This window comes from Macrotis lagotis, chromosome 1, assembly GCF_037893015.1.
Source record: "Macrotis lagotis isolate mMagLag1 chromosome 1, bilby.v1.9.chrom.fasta, whole genome shotgun sequence".
Classification (NCBI taxonomy): Eukaryota; Metazoa; Chordata; class Mammalia; order Peramelemorphia; family Peramelidae; genus Macrotis; species Macrotis lagotis.
In genome coordinates, this window is record NC_133658.1 from 20,689,548 (window position 1) to 20,703,663 (window position 14,116).

General features: G+C 39.3%; 1 protein-coding gene and 1 pseudogene across 1 annotated transcript; both read left to right on the top strand.

Moving 5' to 3' along the window:
- Positions 1–1,667: 1,667 nt before the first annotated feature.
- On the top strand, positions 1,668–2,285 carry LOC141493036 (kxDL motif-containing protein 1 pseudogene; annotated as a pseudogene).
- Positions 2,286–11,014: 8,729 nt separating this feature from the next.
- LOC141512802 (lithostathine-1-like) lies at positions 11,015–13,638 on the top strand. The gene is made up of 5 exons (XM_074222054.1): positions 11,015–11,078; positions 11,310–11,449; positions 11,691–11,828; positions 13,163–13,274; positions 13,561–13,638. The coding sequence occupies exons 1-5, from the start codon at positions 11,015–11,017 to the stop codon at positions 13,626–13,628; spliced, it is 522 nt and encodes a 173-aa protein (XP_074078155.1). The 3' UTR covers positions 13,629–13,638.
- Positions 13,639–14,116: the final 478 nt, after the last annotated feature.

Below are 14,116 nucleotides of genomic sequence, written 5' to 3' on the forward strand. Positions count from 1 at the left end.
TTCCAGCCAAGATGGTGGAGAGAAGACAGGCACAGTTCTAAAGTCTCCTGATCTTTCCCCATCTATCATATGAATTAAAGCTCTTAACAGAAATCCGACCCACAAAACCCAGAAAGAAAAGCCAGGAGAAAGAACATCCACCTCAGGATTTGTCTCCCTCAGCAGCACTGGACGAATTCAGGGGGTGAGTCTGGGCTCAGAGGGAGGATCAGCCCCAAATCAGCCAGATTAAAAGCTGAAGTGGAGCTAGGAGTCTGAGGGCCCGAGAGCCTGACCAGCTGCTGGATCAGCAGTGGGGCTAGATGGCAGGGGCTTGAGTCAACTAAGGAGCAGAGGCACTGGTGTTGGCACTGACCTCTGGAGTTTGCCAACAGGGCTGGGGGGAATGTTCCAGTGCAGGAGAGCTGCAGACACCATCCCTGGGCTCCTCTGGGCTGAGGAACTCAGAGTCCATGCCTCCATTACAGCTCAGACCTCTTCCTGGAACAAACAAATGCAGACTTACTTCTGCCTCAGGCCCAGTGTGTGAGCAGAAGAACCAGCCCAGCTGACGAATGACCTCAGGCCAGGGTAAAGCCCACCAATGATTGAAGGCAAAACAATTCAATAGCTCCAACTCCTCCCTTCAAGCAAAGGGAGAAGGCCTCAATCAAGGTCACAGACACTCCAGAGAAAGCAACCAGCACCTCCTACTGGTTAGCCAGAGAAATTGCATTCAGTGAGTAAAGCCTTTAGTGATCCCAAGCCCTTGTGAACCAGCCCTTCCCCAACTCAAGGTCTTAGCAAAATGAAGAAGGGTCAGAGGGAAAGGTGGATCCATAGAAAAATTCTTGGAAGGGAAAGACCCTAACTCAGAAAGACCTAGAACCTCCGAGGAGAATGTGATCTGGTCTTCAGCAGAAAGACTTCCTTGAAGAAATAAGGAAGGAGCTTAAAAATCAACTGGAAAATTTGGGAGAGACAATTAATACCTTGCAACAAGAAAACAAATCCTTAGAAAGTACAATTGGACAAATACAAAAGGAAAATAAATCTCTCAGATCCTCAATTGGGCAAATACAAAATGAGAATAAATCTCTCAGATCATCAATTGGACAAATACAAAATGAGAATAATTCTCTCACATCATCAATTGGACAATTAAAAAATGAGAATAATTCTCTCAGATCCTCAATTGGGCAAATGCAAAAAGAAAATAATTCTCTCAAAGCCTCAATTGGTCAAATGGAAAGCTCTTTCAAAAGTAGAATTGAAAAATTGGAAAAGGAGTTGAAAAAGGTTAATGAAGAAAATGCCTCCCTAAAAAAATGAATGGATTCTGCAGAAACTAATGACTCCATGAAACAGCATGAGCCGGTTAAACAAAATCAAAAAATAGAAAAAAATAGAAGAAAATGTAAAATACCTCATCAATAAAACCACTGACCTTGAGAATAGATCAAGGAGGGGCAACCTGAGAGTTATAGGACTTCCTGAAAACATTGAAAAGAAAAAAAGCCTGGACTTAATATTACAGGATCTAGTGATGGAAAACTGCTCTGATATCATGGAACAGGAGGGCAAAGTAGTTATTGAAAGAATACATTGGTCCAGCTCCCAGATGCGCAGCCGCTGCCGCCGCCGCCGCCTTTGCAGCTGAGTCAGGGATGGCCATGGAGGAGGAGGAGGAGGAGGAGGAGGAGATGGAATCCCCCAATTCTGCCTCAGGGGTGTTCTGCAACTGGATTCTCAGCATGGTGAATTCAGAGGATGTAAATGCCATCATTCTGGCCCAGAAGAACATGCTGGACCGATTTGAGAAAACCAATGAAATGCTCTTGAACTTTAACAACCTTTCCAGCGTGCGCATGCAGCAGATGAGTGAGCGTTTTATACACTACACCAGGATGCTGATGGAGATGAAGAAGGACCTGGACAGTATCTTCCGCAGACTCAGGACTCTGAAAACAAAGTTATCAAAGCAGTATCCAGATGCTTTTAGTAATATCCATGAGTCTCCTATCCTCGAGAAAGAAGATGATGATGTGGACCCTGTCCTGGCCAGCTCAGCTACCACCATTGCTACCTCAGAGCAGAGCACAGGGTCATGTGACACAAGCCCAGACATTATCTCCCCAGTCCTGAGCCCTGATTTTGAAGATTTATCCCAAGGTCAGCTGGACTTCACAGCTGTGAATGGAGAGAGCCTGACAGGTGATGATGATGATGATGATGATGATGATGATGATGATGATGATGATGATGATGATGGTGATGATAGTGGTGGTGACAGGGCCCAGGAGTAGGAGGGACTGTCTCCACCTCCAGTCCCAAGGAGTCACACACACATATGCTGTCCCAGTGTGACAGCATCCAAATTCTTAGAGAAGCTGAAAGAACTACAGGAAGACACAGACAGCAAAACTCTACTAGTGGGAGACCTCAACCTCCTGCTCTCAGATCTAGATGAATCGAATCATAAAATAAACAAGAAAGAAGTTAAGGAGGTAAATAGATTGTTAGAAAAATTAGATATGGTAGACTTATGGAGGAAACTGAATGGGGATAGAAAGGAATATACCTTTTTCTCTGCAGTACATCGAACTTATACAAAAATTGACCATGTACTAGGACATAAAAACCTAATGATCAACTGCAGAAAGGCAGAAATAGTGAATACATCTTTCTCAGATCACAATGCAATAAAAGTCATATGCAATACTGGACCATGGAGATATAGACCCAGAACAAATTGGAAACTGAATAACCTCATTTTAAAAAATGAGTGGACCAAAAAACAAATTATGAAAGAATTAACCATCTTATTCTAGATAATGATAATAATGAAACAACATACCAAAAACTATGGGATTCATTCAAAGTGACTCTCAGGGGATATATTATAGCTTTAAATGCTTACAGGAATAAATTGGAGAAAGAGGAAATCAATGAACTAAATATGCAACTAAAAAATTAGAGAAAGAACAAATCAAAACTCCCCAAATAATACTAAATTAGAAATTCTAAAAATTAAAGGAGAAATTAATAAAATTGAAAGCAAAAAATCTATTGAGTTAATAAATAAAACCAAAAGTTGGTATTAGGAACAAACCAATAAAATTGATAAATCTTTGGTCAATTTATTAAAAAAAAGAAAGAAGAAAACCAAATTGCTAGTATCATAAATGAAAAAGGTGAACTCACCACCAATGAGGAGAAAATTAAAGTAATAATTCAAAATTATTTTGCCCAACTCTATGCCAATAAATTTGATAATCTAAGTGAAGTGGACAAATATTTCCAAAAATATAAGTTGCCCAAGTTAAATGAAGAAGAGATTAAATCCCTAAACAACCCTATCTCTGAAAAAGAAATTCAACAAGCCATCATTGAACTCCCTAAAAAAAAATCTCCAGGGCCTGATGGATTCACAAGTGAATTCTACCAAACATTTAAGGAACAATTGGTTCCAATTCTATATAAACTCTTTGGAAAAATAGGGAAAGATGGAACTCTGCCTAACTCTTTCTATGAAACCAATATGGTGCTGTTACCTAAACCAGGAAGACTTAAAACAGAGAAAGAAAATTATAGACCTATCTCCCTGATGAATATAGATGCAAAAAATCTTAAATAAAATCTTAGCAAAATGATTACAAGTTATTACTAGGATAATACATTATGATCAAGTAGGATTTATTCCAGGAATGCAGGGTTGGTTCAATATTAGGAAAACTGTTAGTATACTCAATTATATCAACAACAAACCTATCAGAAATCATATGATCATATCAATAGATGCTGAAAAAGCTTTTGACAAAATACAGCATCCATTCCTATTAAAACACTAGAGAGTGTAGGAATAAATGGACTGTTCCTTAAAATAATTAGCAGTATCTATCTGAAACCATCAACAAGCATTATATTCAATGGGGAGAGGCTAGAGGCATTCCCAATAAGATCAGGGGTGAAACAACAGTGCCCATTATCACCACTACTATTCAATATTGTATTAGAAATGTTAGCTTCAGCAGTTAGAAAAGTAAAAGAAATTGAAGGAATTAGAATTGGGAAGGAAGAGTCAAAACTCTCACTCTTTGCAGATAACATGATGGTTTACCTAGAGAATCCCAAGAAATCATGCAAAAAACTACTGGAAACAATTAGCAATTTTAGCAAAGTTGCAGGTTATAAAATAAACCCTCATAAATCCTCAACTTTTCTATATATGTCTAACAATATTACAGCAGGAAGAGCTAGAAAGAGAAATTCCATTCAAAGTAACCTCAGACAATATAAAATATTTGGGAGTCTAATTGTGAAGACAGACTCAGAATCTTTTTGAAAACAATTACAAAACACTTCTCATACAAATTAAATCAGATTTAAATAACTGGGCAAATATCAACTGCTCATGGATAGGTAGAGCTAATATAATAACAATGACAATTCTACCAAAACTAAACTACCTCTTTAGTGCCCTACCAACCAAAATTCCAGAAAATTACTTTAATGAGTTAGAAAAAAATTGTAAGTGAATTCATATGGAGAAATAAAAAGTCAAGAATTTCCAGGAGCTTAATGAAAAAAGTGCAAAAGAAGGTAGCTTAGTTCTACCTGATCTAAAATTATATTATAAAGCATCAGTCATCAACACTGTTTGGTACTGGCTAAGAAATAGAGTAATAGACTAGTAGAATAGACTAGGTGCAATAGCAGGAAATGATTATAGTAATCTGCTGTTCTGTTTGATAAACCCAAAGAGTCCAACTATTGGGATAAAAACTCCCTCTTTGATAAAAACTGCTGGGATAATTGGAAGTTAGTATGGAAGAAACTTAGATTAGACCAACACCTCACACCCTTTACCAAGATAAGGTCCAAATGATTACAGGAAATAGACATAAAAAACAATACTATAAGCAAATTAGAAGATCAAGGACTAGTCTACCTGTCAGATCTATGGAAAGGGGAGCAGTTTATGACTAAGGAAGAGTTGGAAAACATCACCAAAAACCAATTAGATGATTTCGATTACATTAAATTAAAAAGCTTTTGCACAGATAAAACCAATGTAACCAAGATCAAAAGAAATGTAGTAAATTGGGAAACAATCTTTACAACTAATGATTCTGGCAAAGGACTCATTTCTAAAATATACAGAGAACTGAGTCATGTTTTTAAAACAAAAAGCCATTCCCCAATTGACAAATGGTCAAAGGGTATGCAAAGGCAATTTACAGATGAGATCAAAGCAATCCATAGCCATATGAAAAAAAATGCTTTAAATCATTAATTATTAGAGAAATGCAAATTAAAGCTTCTCTGAGGTACCACCTCACACCTCTCAGATTTGCCAATATTACCAAAAAGGATAATGATCATTGTTGGAAGGGTTGTGGGAAATCTGGGACACTATTACACTGTTGGTGGAGCTGTGAACTGATCCAACCCTTCTGGAGAGCTATTTGGAACTACGCACAAAGGGCAACAAAAATGGGCATACCCTTTGACCCAGCAATACCACTACTGGGTAAGAGATGATGAAAAAAAAGGGTAAAAACATTACTTGTACAAAGATATTTATAGCAGCACTGTTTGTGGTGGCAAGGAATTGGGAATCAAGCAAACGTCCTTCATTTGGGGAATGGCTTAGCAAACTGTGGTATATGTATGTCATGGAACACTATTGTTCTATTAGAAACCAGGAGGGACGGGATTTCAGGGAAGCCTGGAGGAATTTGCAAGAACTGATGCTGAGTGAGATGAACAGAACCAGCAAAACACTGTATACCCTAACAGCAACATGGGGGCAATGTTCAACCCTGAAGGACTTGCTCATTTCATCAATGCAAAGATCGGGAATAATTTGGGGCTGTCTGCAAAGGAGAGTGCCGTCTGTATCCAGATAAGGAGATGTGGAGTTTGAACAAAGTTCAAGGAATATTCCCTTTAATTTAAAAAAAAATATATCTTATTGTCTGATCTTGTTACCTCTTAGACTTCTTGTCTCTTCTTTAAGGATATGATTTCTCTCTCATCACACCCAATTTGGATCAAGGTACAACATGGAAACAATTTAAAGACTGACAGAGTGTTTTCTGGGTGGGGGTGGGGGAGGGAAGTAAGATTGGGGGAAATTGTAAAACTCAAATAATACCTTTAATAAAAATAAATTTAAAAAAATTTAAAAAATTAAAATGCAGACAGCACTCAAAGAATATGCCTAGCAGAAAATCTACTCCCATTCCCCAATTACAGCCATAATTTCTGTTATTAGGAATCAAAGCAATCTCATCAAATTCTATCCCTGCCTACACCCCATTACTAAATTTCCTTGTCATATATAATCTATGTTTCCTATTCCAGTGATAGGCAATTCAAATCAATATATCCAGATGACCCTCATAAAGTAATAATCAAAAGATAATGACAAAGCCATTGCGGTAATAAAGCAAAAGCTGTAAGATGTGGTTGGCTTCCCCAACTAGAGATTATATATCTCTTCGGGTTTATGTTTGCAGCTATGATTCATACTTTCTACCCTCCTGATACTTGACAAAAAGGGAGGTTTGGTGGAGCTGATCTATCAATTCCATAAGGATTGGGTTAACATTTATTCATTTTCTACTCAGTGCTTACTATTTCCCAGGCACTGGAGGTGCAAATGGGAAAAATGAGACTGTTCTTAAAATGAGACTCTACAAAGTTTAGGAACAGGGTAGATGGCAGGACTCAGAATCCGTAAGGATAAAATGACAGAGGCAAAGGCAAGACCCAGAAGTCCTTATGCTGTGTTCTTAGGCTGCTGGGTGGGGGAGGCATCATGCACAGGACATTATTCTGTGCTCAGAAGACCTGAGTTCAAATACAGTGACATAACTCTGGTCAAGTCACTTAATCACTATTAACCTCAGTTTCCTCATCTGCAAAATGAAGATAATAAAAGCATCATCTTCTCAGGGCTATTGTTATGTTCAAATAAGGTAATCATTATAAAACCCCTAGCACATAGTAAGCATCATATTAATTAAAAATAAATCTTTTTAAAAGCTCAAATGGTAGTATTGAGAGTCTAGGAGACAGAAGTGGGTCAGATCATAAGGTCCACTGGAATTCCATCTTGCTGGAAGAAATAGAGTTGTTTGGCCATCATGAAACTGTAAGTAAAATCCCTATATTGTTTCAATAGCCATGAAACTCCCCATTGGCAAAATAGTTCCAAGAAGACCCTAGCAGTGGTTTTAGCTTCCTCAATTATTGAAGTAGTCTCTACCAACAAGTTCTAGCCATTCTTTACTTAGGGGCAGTTGGGGGAACAGTACATAAAGTGTGGGACCTGGAGTCAGGAAGACTGATCTAAATGAGGTTCCATCCAGCCTCAGATACTTATTAGCTCTGTAATCCTGGACAAATCACTTAACCTTGTTGTCTCAGTTTTCTTATCTATAAAATGAATTGGAGAAAGAAATGGAGAACCACTCCAGAATATTTTCCCCTCAAAAGCCCCAAAACCATAAATGGGGTCACAGAGAATTGGACATTACTGAAATAACTGAACAGCATTCTTCCTTTGTGGGATCTTCACCTGTGCTGTCTATTGCCTAAGTTACAGATATGAGTGAAAGCAAAAAACCATGACCTTCAAACAGGGAAGATTGTTCCAAACCACTCTGATTCTATTATGGTTCCTGTGTATCCTTAGCATCTTATGTATTTTTTACATGATAAAATTAAGGCTATTCCCTACCCCAAACCCATATAGAACGATGAATCTATTTGGAATTGAAGGGACCTATCATTCATTTTTGCATTTGCTATGCTTAAATTTTTGTTTTGGAAGGAGAGAGAACGTAATCCTCTTGGTGTAAGATCCCTAAGATCAGACCTGGTCTATTTGGGTCCAGAGTCTTTGTAATGATGGACAAGGAAGAAATCTAATTCTTTCTGTACACAACATGAATATGTGAAAATGGAGATCATGACCCCTCTAAGTCATCTCTTGTAAACTAAACAAACCCAGTTACTTGAACTGATACTTAAATATCAATTAATTAAATAAAGTGAGGCTGGTGACTTAGCCCAGCACCCCGTTACTCAACTCCAATTCACTTGCTTGTCATAGCATCACCTCCAAGATGTCATGGTCTTCTTTGAGAAGACCATATTACGTTTCCAGTCCTTCTACCTTCTTGATTTTCTCTTTCCCAAATAAATACTCATTGATCTGCTTTCAACATGTTCTCCTTTAGGTGTGGTGAAACTTTTCTGCTGGGTACTTTGGAGTTCCTTGAATCTACATTCAGAATATCCTTGGTTCCCAAGCTTATTTTGCTACCAGCTGCTACAGTCCCAGGAATATTTTAGGATATCATTGTGAAGAGGGTAAGTCCAAAATCCTCCTAATAGAAGGAAGGAAACTTTAATGGTTCTATTCTGGCCAAAGAAAAGAACCAAGGATGATTTGGACTGAAGTTTAAGACATCTCTTACTCTTCTTCCCTCTCACCTCAAAGCAATTCCTTCTCTGGAGATGTTTTTTCTACTCTCTATCACCAGACATTCATGAAACTCTCTAATTCCAATCAGCATCCAAGTTTGAGACAGACCCCACTGGGTCTGACCAAGTCCCTTAGCCCATCCAAACAGACTTCCTATCATACCTAAAATGTTTAGGCTTTATTTAAAGCTAGTGAAGAGTCCAGACAGAATCTCATTTGACAAATCTACTTATAATTTGGTAGCTTAACAATAATTTTAAATGGACTGGAATGATTTGATTAATTTACTCAATCCACTTCCACCTTTATCTAAATATATATGAATAAATATAAGGAAAAGAAATACAAAGGGCTTAAATATAAGATAGTTGAGGAGGAAGGACCCTAGAAATTTAGAAGTTTGGAAAAGGCTTCCTTTAGAAGGCAATGTTTCAACTGAGTCTTGAAGAATGAGGCACATGTGAGAACCGGAAGTTTAAATGACTTTTAAGGCCCATTCCAACTCTCTGATGTTTGACTGTGATGAAAAAGAAGCTCCTAGCTATTGGGGAAAAGGCCATGTAAAGCCAATAAGAATGTCAAAATACAAAGATTCAGGAAAATAATATGACAGGTAAATGTAGCAAAATGCAATAAAAAAAAACAAGAGCAAAAGCTTATGAAGTCTTAAGGGTTTCATTGTTAACAACTGGAAATAATTCAAATCTGTTTTACAACATTTACTAGCTATGTGATCCTTAGCAAGTCACTTTTTTAAAAACAAAAAATCTCTCTGCCTCAGTTTTCCCCTAATAGCATCTACCTCCCAGGGTTGCTGTGATAATATTAGCACAGTGCCTAGCACATACTAATAATAATAACTAATATTAACATAGACTAGCTAGATGAAGAGGTTAAAAAACATTAGAAAAGTTTTATGTACTGGTACAGGGAGAAGAAATCAGAACCAAGGAAATAATAAATAATAATGAGCATAACTTTATAAATGAAAGAATAACGACAATAAAAACAAACTCATCATTATGTTATTATAATGGTTTGTCTCCAAAGAAGAGGTGAGAAAAATGCAACATTCTTCCTTGCAGAGTGAGAGTATAAATATGCACCATCAAATGCATTTGTCTGAATCAGTTGATATTTCAATTAATCTTTGACTAACCTTTAATCTGATGGGGACTGCTGATTTTTCTCCTATCTTCTAAAATTCTTTTCTTTTAGAAATCTGAAGTGGAGTTGACTTTTTCCATCTTCCTTCTTAAGACTGGAAGCCAGAAACCCTTTGAGAAATACAAGATTCAATGAGAACTTCAGAGCTCTTTTCTCACAATCTTTCCAGTACTATTCATAAAGGGCTTGTCATCATCTTCATCAATGAGGAAAGAGTCCTATAACAATGGACTTTAAGATTAGGATTAAATATTTTTTACTCTTTCTTAAAAAGGATAGATAAATGGAGAGAAATGTTTACAAATGAAGGTTATGAGAAACAAAGAAATCAAAAAACATGAAATATATAAAAAGGTAATTAAATTAAAATATGTCCTTGGTCAATGGAAGGAAATGAGGGACTTTCCAACCCTCTGTCCTTTTCCTCGTGGAGTATACAGAGAGGATATGAGGTCATTCTATTAACCTGCCTCCCACTCCCACCCCTTGCCTCCTAGGCTTCAGGACTGCGCTCCCATACTATTCTAGGATTCTGTAACTCTTCCCCTTCAATCTCCAACCAAGGTCTTCCTGAAAGGTGATTTGATCTTTAGTCTCTTCCCAGCATTATAGAAATGGGCAGCAGGAATCCTTCAGAAAAGGGACTCTCCTTATGCCTCCTCCCAGAAAAAAAACCTTTGTTCCTATGTCTTAGAAAGAGGCTATTTCCAGTATCTGTTTGCTGCTTGGAAAAGATCAGACAAGTGCCAGGAATGACCCTGTTACTCATCAGCAAATGCACTCTGATCCCCAATTACTACTTTCCCTCTCCACACACACACACACACACACACACACACACACACACACACACACACACATTTCTTAGCTGATTATCAGGTACTTTTCATTCCTGATCATGTCCCCTCCCTCTGAGATTCAACCTATAAAGGTCTTGTCATTGCCTGCTCAGACACACATCCCACAGCCCTGCCAGACAGGTAAGTGGAGGACCTGAGGGAAAAGGGTCACTTGGGGTGCCAGAGACTTTGCCTTTCCACAAAATTCAGAGAGGGATCTACCATTGGCAAAAGGAATGGCAGGTAGCTATCCTAGAAGTGCGATGAAAGGACCCCTGAGCCTCTTGCCTAGTGGATCTACCATCCATCAGCTTGCCTCCTATTCCTTACAGACCTGGGGAAAGGGAGAAGGAGGAGATACCATGACAGCCTACCACTGGATCTGGAGGGAGATGGGAGGGGAGCTCAGAGGGTCTTTTTTCCTTCAACTTTTCCTGATCCCATCTCTGGTCTCTCCTCCAGACTGAGGTTCTCTGAACCTTTGTGTCTGCACTTTCTGTCCCTTCAGACTCAGACAATGCTGGCCCTTATGATGCCCCCCAGCTTTTCAGGGCTACTCCTAGCCTGCCTCCTGCTCACAGGCCTGGCACAAGGTGAGTGTTTCTTATCCTTTCTCCCTGGAATTTCCAGATGTGCTTGGGGACAGCCCCAAGTGTGTGCAGAGAGGTAGCAGGGGAGAAGATCCAAAGAGAAAAGTGAAGAGGTTGTAGTGTTGGAGAGAGGGAGGGTGAGAGCAAAGAAGAGAGAAGAGGAACATTCAGGAACTCAAGAGGAGAGGAGCCCCAGCTCCCTTGTTATCCATTCCCTTCTCATCCCTCTTTCAGGTGAGACTGCCCCTGCCTCTGCTGTTGCCGCCATTCCTGCAGCTGCCTCTTTTCGGAGATCCTGTCCTGAAGGGTCCAAAGTATTTGGTTCCTATTGCTATGGCTTGTTCAGCATGGCCCAGACCTGGGATGCTGCAGAGGTGGGTTGGGGGAAGGAAACTCCAGCAGTGATGGTGTTGTTGCTCTTTTATCCTAGTACCTCTTGAGAATTATTCATGAGAAATTAGCCCTTCCTCTTATCTGCAAGAAGATCCTGGATTCTTGTTTCTCTTTTTTCTCTGATTGAAGTCCTTCATTCTCTTCTGTTTTCCTGAAGGTGTGATCTCTGCCTCCTCCTGTTCTTTATCCTGTATAAGGAAAGTTCTCCTCTCTCTTCTACAGGTGGACTGCCAGAGTCAGACCTCAGGTCATCTTGTTTCTCTGATGAATGAAGCTGAAGCTTCCTTTGTAGCCTCCCTGGTGGCTGAGAGTGGGGGCAGCCGTAGCTCCATCTGGATTGGCCTCTATGATGCTAACAAGGTTTGTCCTATAGACTCCTCTAGGGTCTCTGCCTTCCCAAGGGAAGGCAGTGGGATAAGTCCAAAGGGAATTTGGAGTTGATGTTAAGATGAGAGAATTAGGAGGGGAGGGGGTTGCTGAGGAGGAAGACCCATTTCTAGGGATATCTAAATTTCATGGCTCCATCCAGGTGTCTAGTCAGAATCAATCTGTCCATTCAAGCTCAACTGCCTTCACTACATATGTCATACTTCATTCAAATTTGCATTCTTCCTTAGTGAGGCTATTCATGTCATTGCAGGCTATAGGCTCCACCACAGTAGAAATGGTGCAAAATTACCTAATTTTCTTTAGAGAACCAAACAAATGTCAGATCAGAGAAAAATCCTCACAGTTGATAAAGGAAGAAAATGGTGTTCACCCCTTGGAAACTCATTAATAGCTCATCATTTAAGATATATTCTAAGCTACAGGGAAGGAATGAAGCCAAGTAATCTAATGCTCCCTCTGCTGATATTAATGAGAGAGGGAGAGAGGAGAGATACAGACACAGAGACTGACAGATACAAAGACATAGACAGACAGACAGAGATAGAGACAGAGACAAAGAGAGTGAAAGTTAGAAGGGGAGTTGATTTGCCTCTCTCCCCCAAACCAGTTACTCTAGTCCCAGAATATAATCTCAGATGATGAAGTGTTGAGGTCTTTCTGAGGAATTAACAGCCTCTTTCTCACTGTGTTTGAGAGAGACATACCCTTAACACTAAACAGTGGCTACACTTTAAGACTCGATTAACTGGCCAGAATTGTCTGGGCTTTGGATGGACAGATCAGGAACATATCACTGTGGGAGAAGTTAGGAAAGGTTCTCTAGAGAAGATGATCTTCTTCTTAGATACTGCTGAGGAGGAAATCAAAGACTTCAGAATTTGAAGACTCCTCTGAGGCCATCTCGCCTAGATTTTGCACCAAATAGAATATCCACTAGACTAAACTCAAAAATATGAACCTCCTTTACTAGAAGAAAACTAGGGAGAGAGAACTCATCCCCTCCAAAGAGACCTATTCTGCTTTGGGCCATTTCTAATTGTCTGGAAGTCATCTTAACATCAACTCCAAATTCCCTTTGGACTTATCCTACTGCTTCAAACAAGGCTAATCTGATTTCCATATTAAAGTGTGACTAGTTCTAGGAGCTAGGATTTTGAAGACAAGAAAAAATTCTAACAGGGAGATGGTATCTAGAAATACTTAATGAAAGAACTAATGAGGAGAGGAAGAGAAATGGAGGAGGCTGAGGAAGTTGTGTGTGTATGGTAGGAGCCTTCTCACTAATAACTGTCTTTCCCCTATAGAACCGGCGTTGGAGATGGAGCAGCAATGCCCTGTTCACCTACCAAGCTTGGGCTTCAAGTGCCCCAAGTAATAGTAATCCTGGATATTGTGTTGCCTTGACACCAGAAACAGGTGAGATAAAAGAGAAAATCACATCAAAATTCTTTGAATCACAATTGCATCACCCTTACCCTCTATATTTGTTATTAGGGATTGGAGAATCTACTTCACCCATATTAAGGGGAGATATCACTGTTTCTTTCCTTTCCTCTCTTCTCCTTGCCTCTTGTACCCACAATCTACAATTTGTTGTAGATTTAGTTGTCTTTTTGGGGGTTAGGGAATGCCCTGAATCCCAAAGCTGGGGGGTCTGATGAACCACAGTCTTCCCAGTCTTATGAACCACATCTCTCCCTAGGATTCAAAAATTGGAAAGATCAACCTTGTACAAGCAAAAACTACTACATCTGCAAGTTCAAATCCTAGAGATTACATACCAGAAAAAGAAACTGGGTTTCTGCTTCCTTGGAATCAAGCCTTGACCTATGAGAAGTCAGATAATGTCCTCTCAGAAACCTCATCTCCCTACCTTCCTTCCTCCATACCAACTGGGGTCTCTCTTTGACTTGGAATTCTCTCATGTTTTGTTGCACACATGACAATGTTTTTTTTTTAATTTTGTATTTGTTTAAAAATAAAAAAAATACATTTAAAAAATTGACTAACATAGTCCCCTTGGGTCCACAGAGAATAAGTCATGTCAAACCCAACTTATTTCTTTTCTTGCACAGGAGACAGTAAGGTAGAATGGATAATGGCCTATTGTCCTGTCTCTGATACGCACTGACCATGTGATTTTAGTACTTGGGCAACTTTGTAATCACTAAATTATAACACAATTCCTTGTTGGCCTTGTGATGAGCATCTCCTCCCTGCAAGTTCTCTACTGGGATTACCTGGACACCTCTGAACTT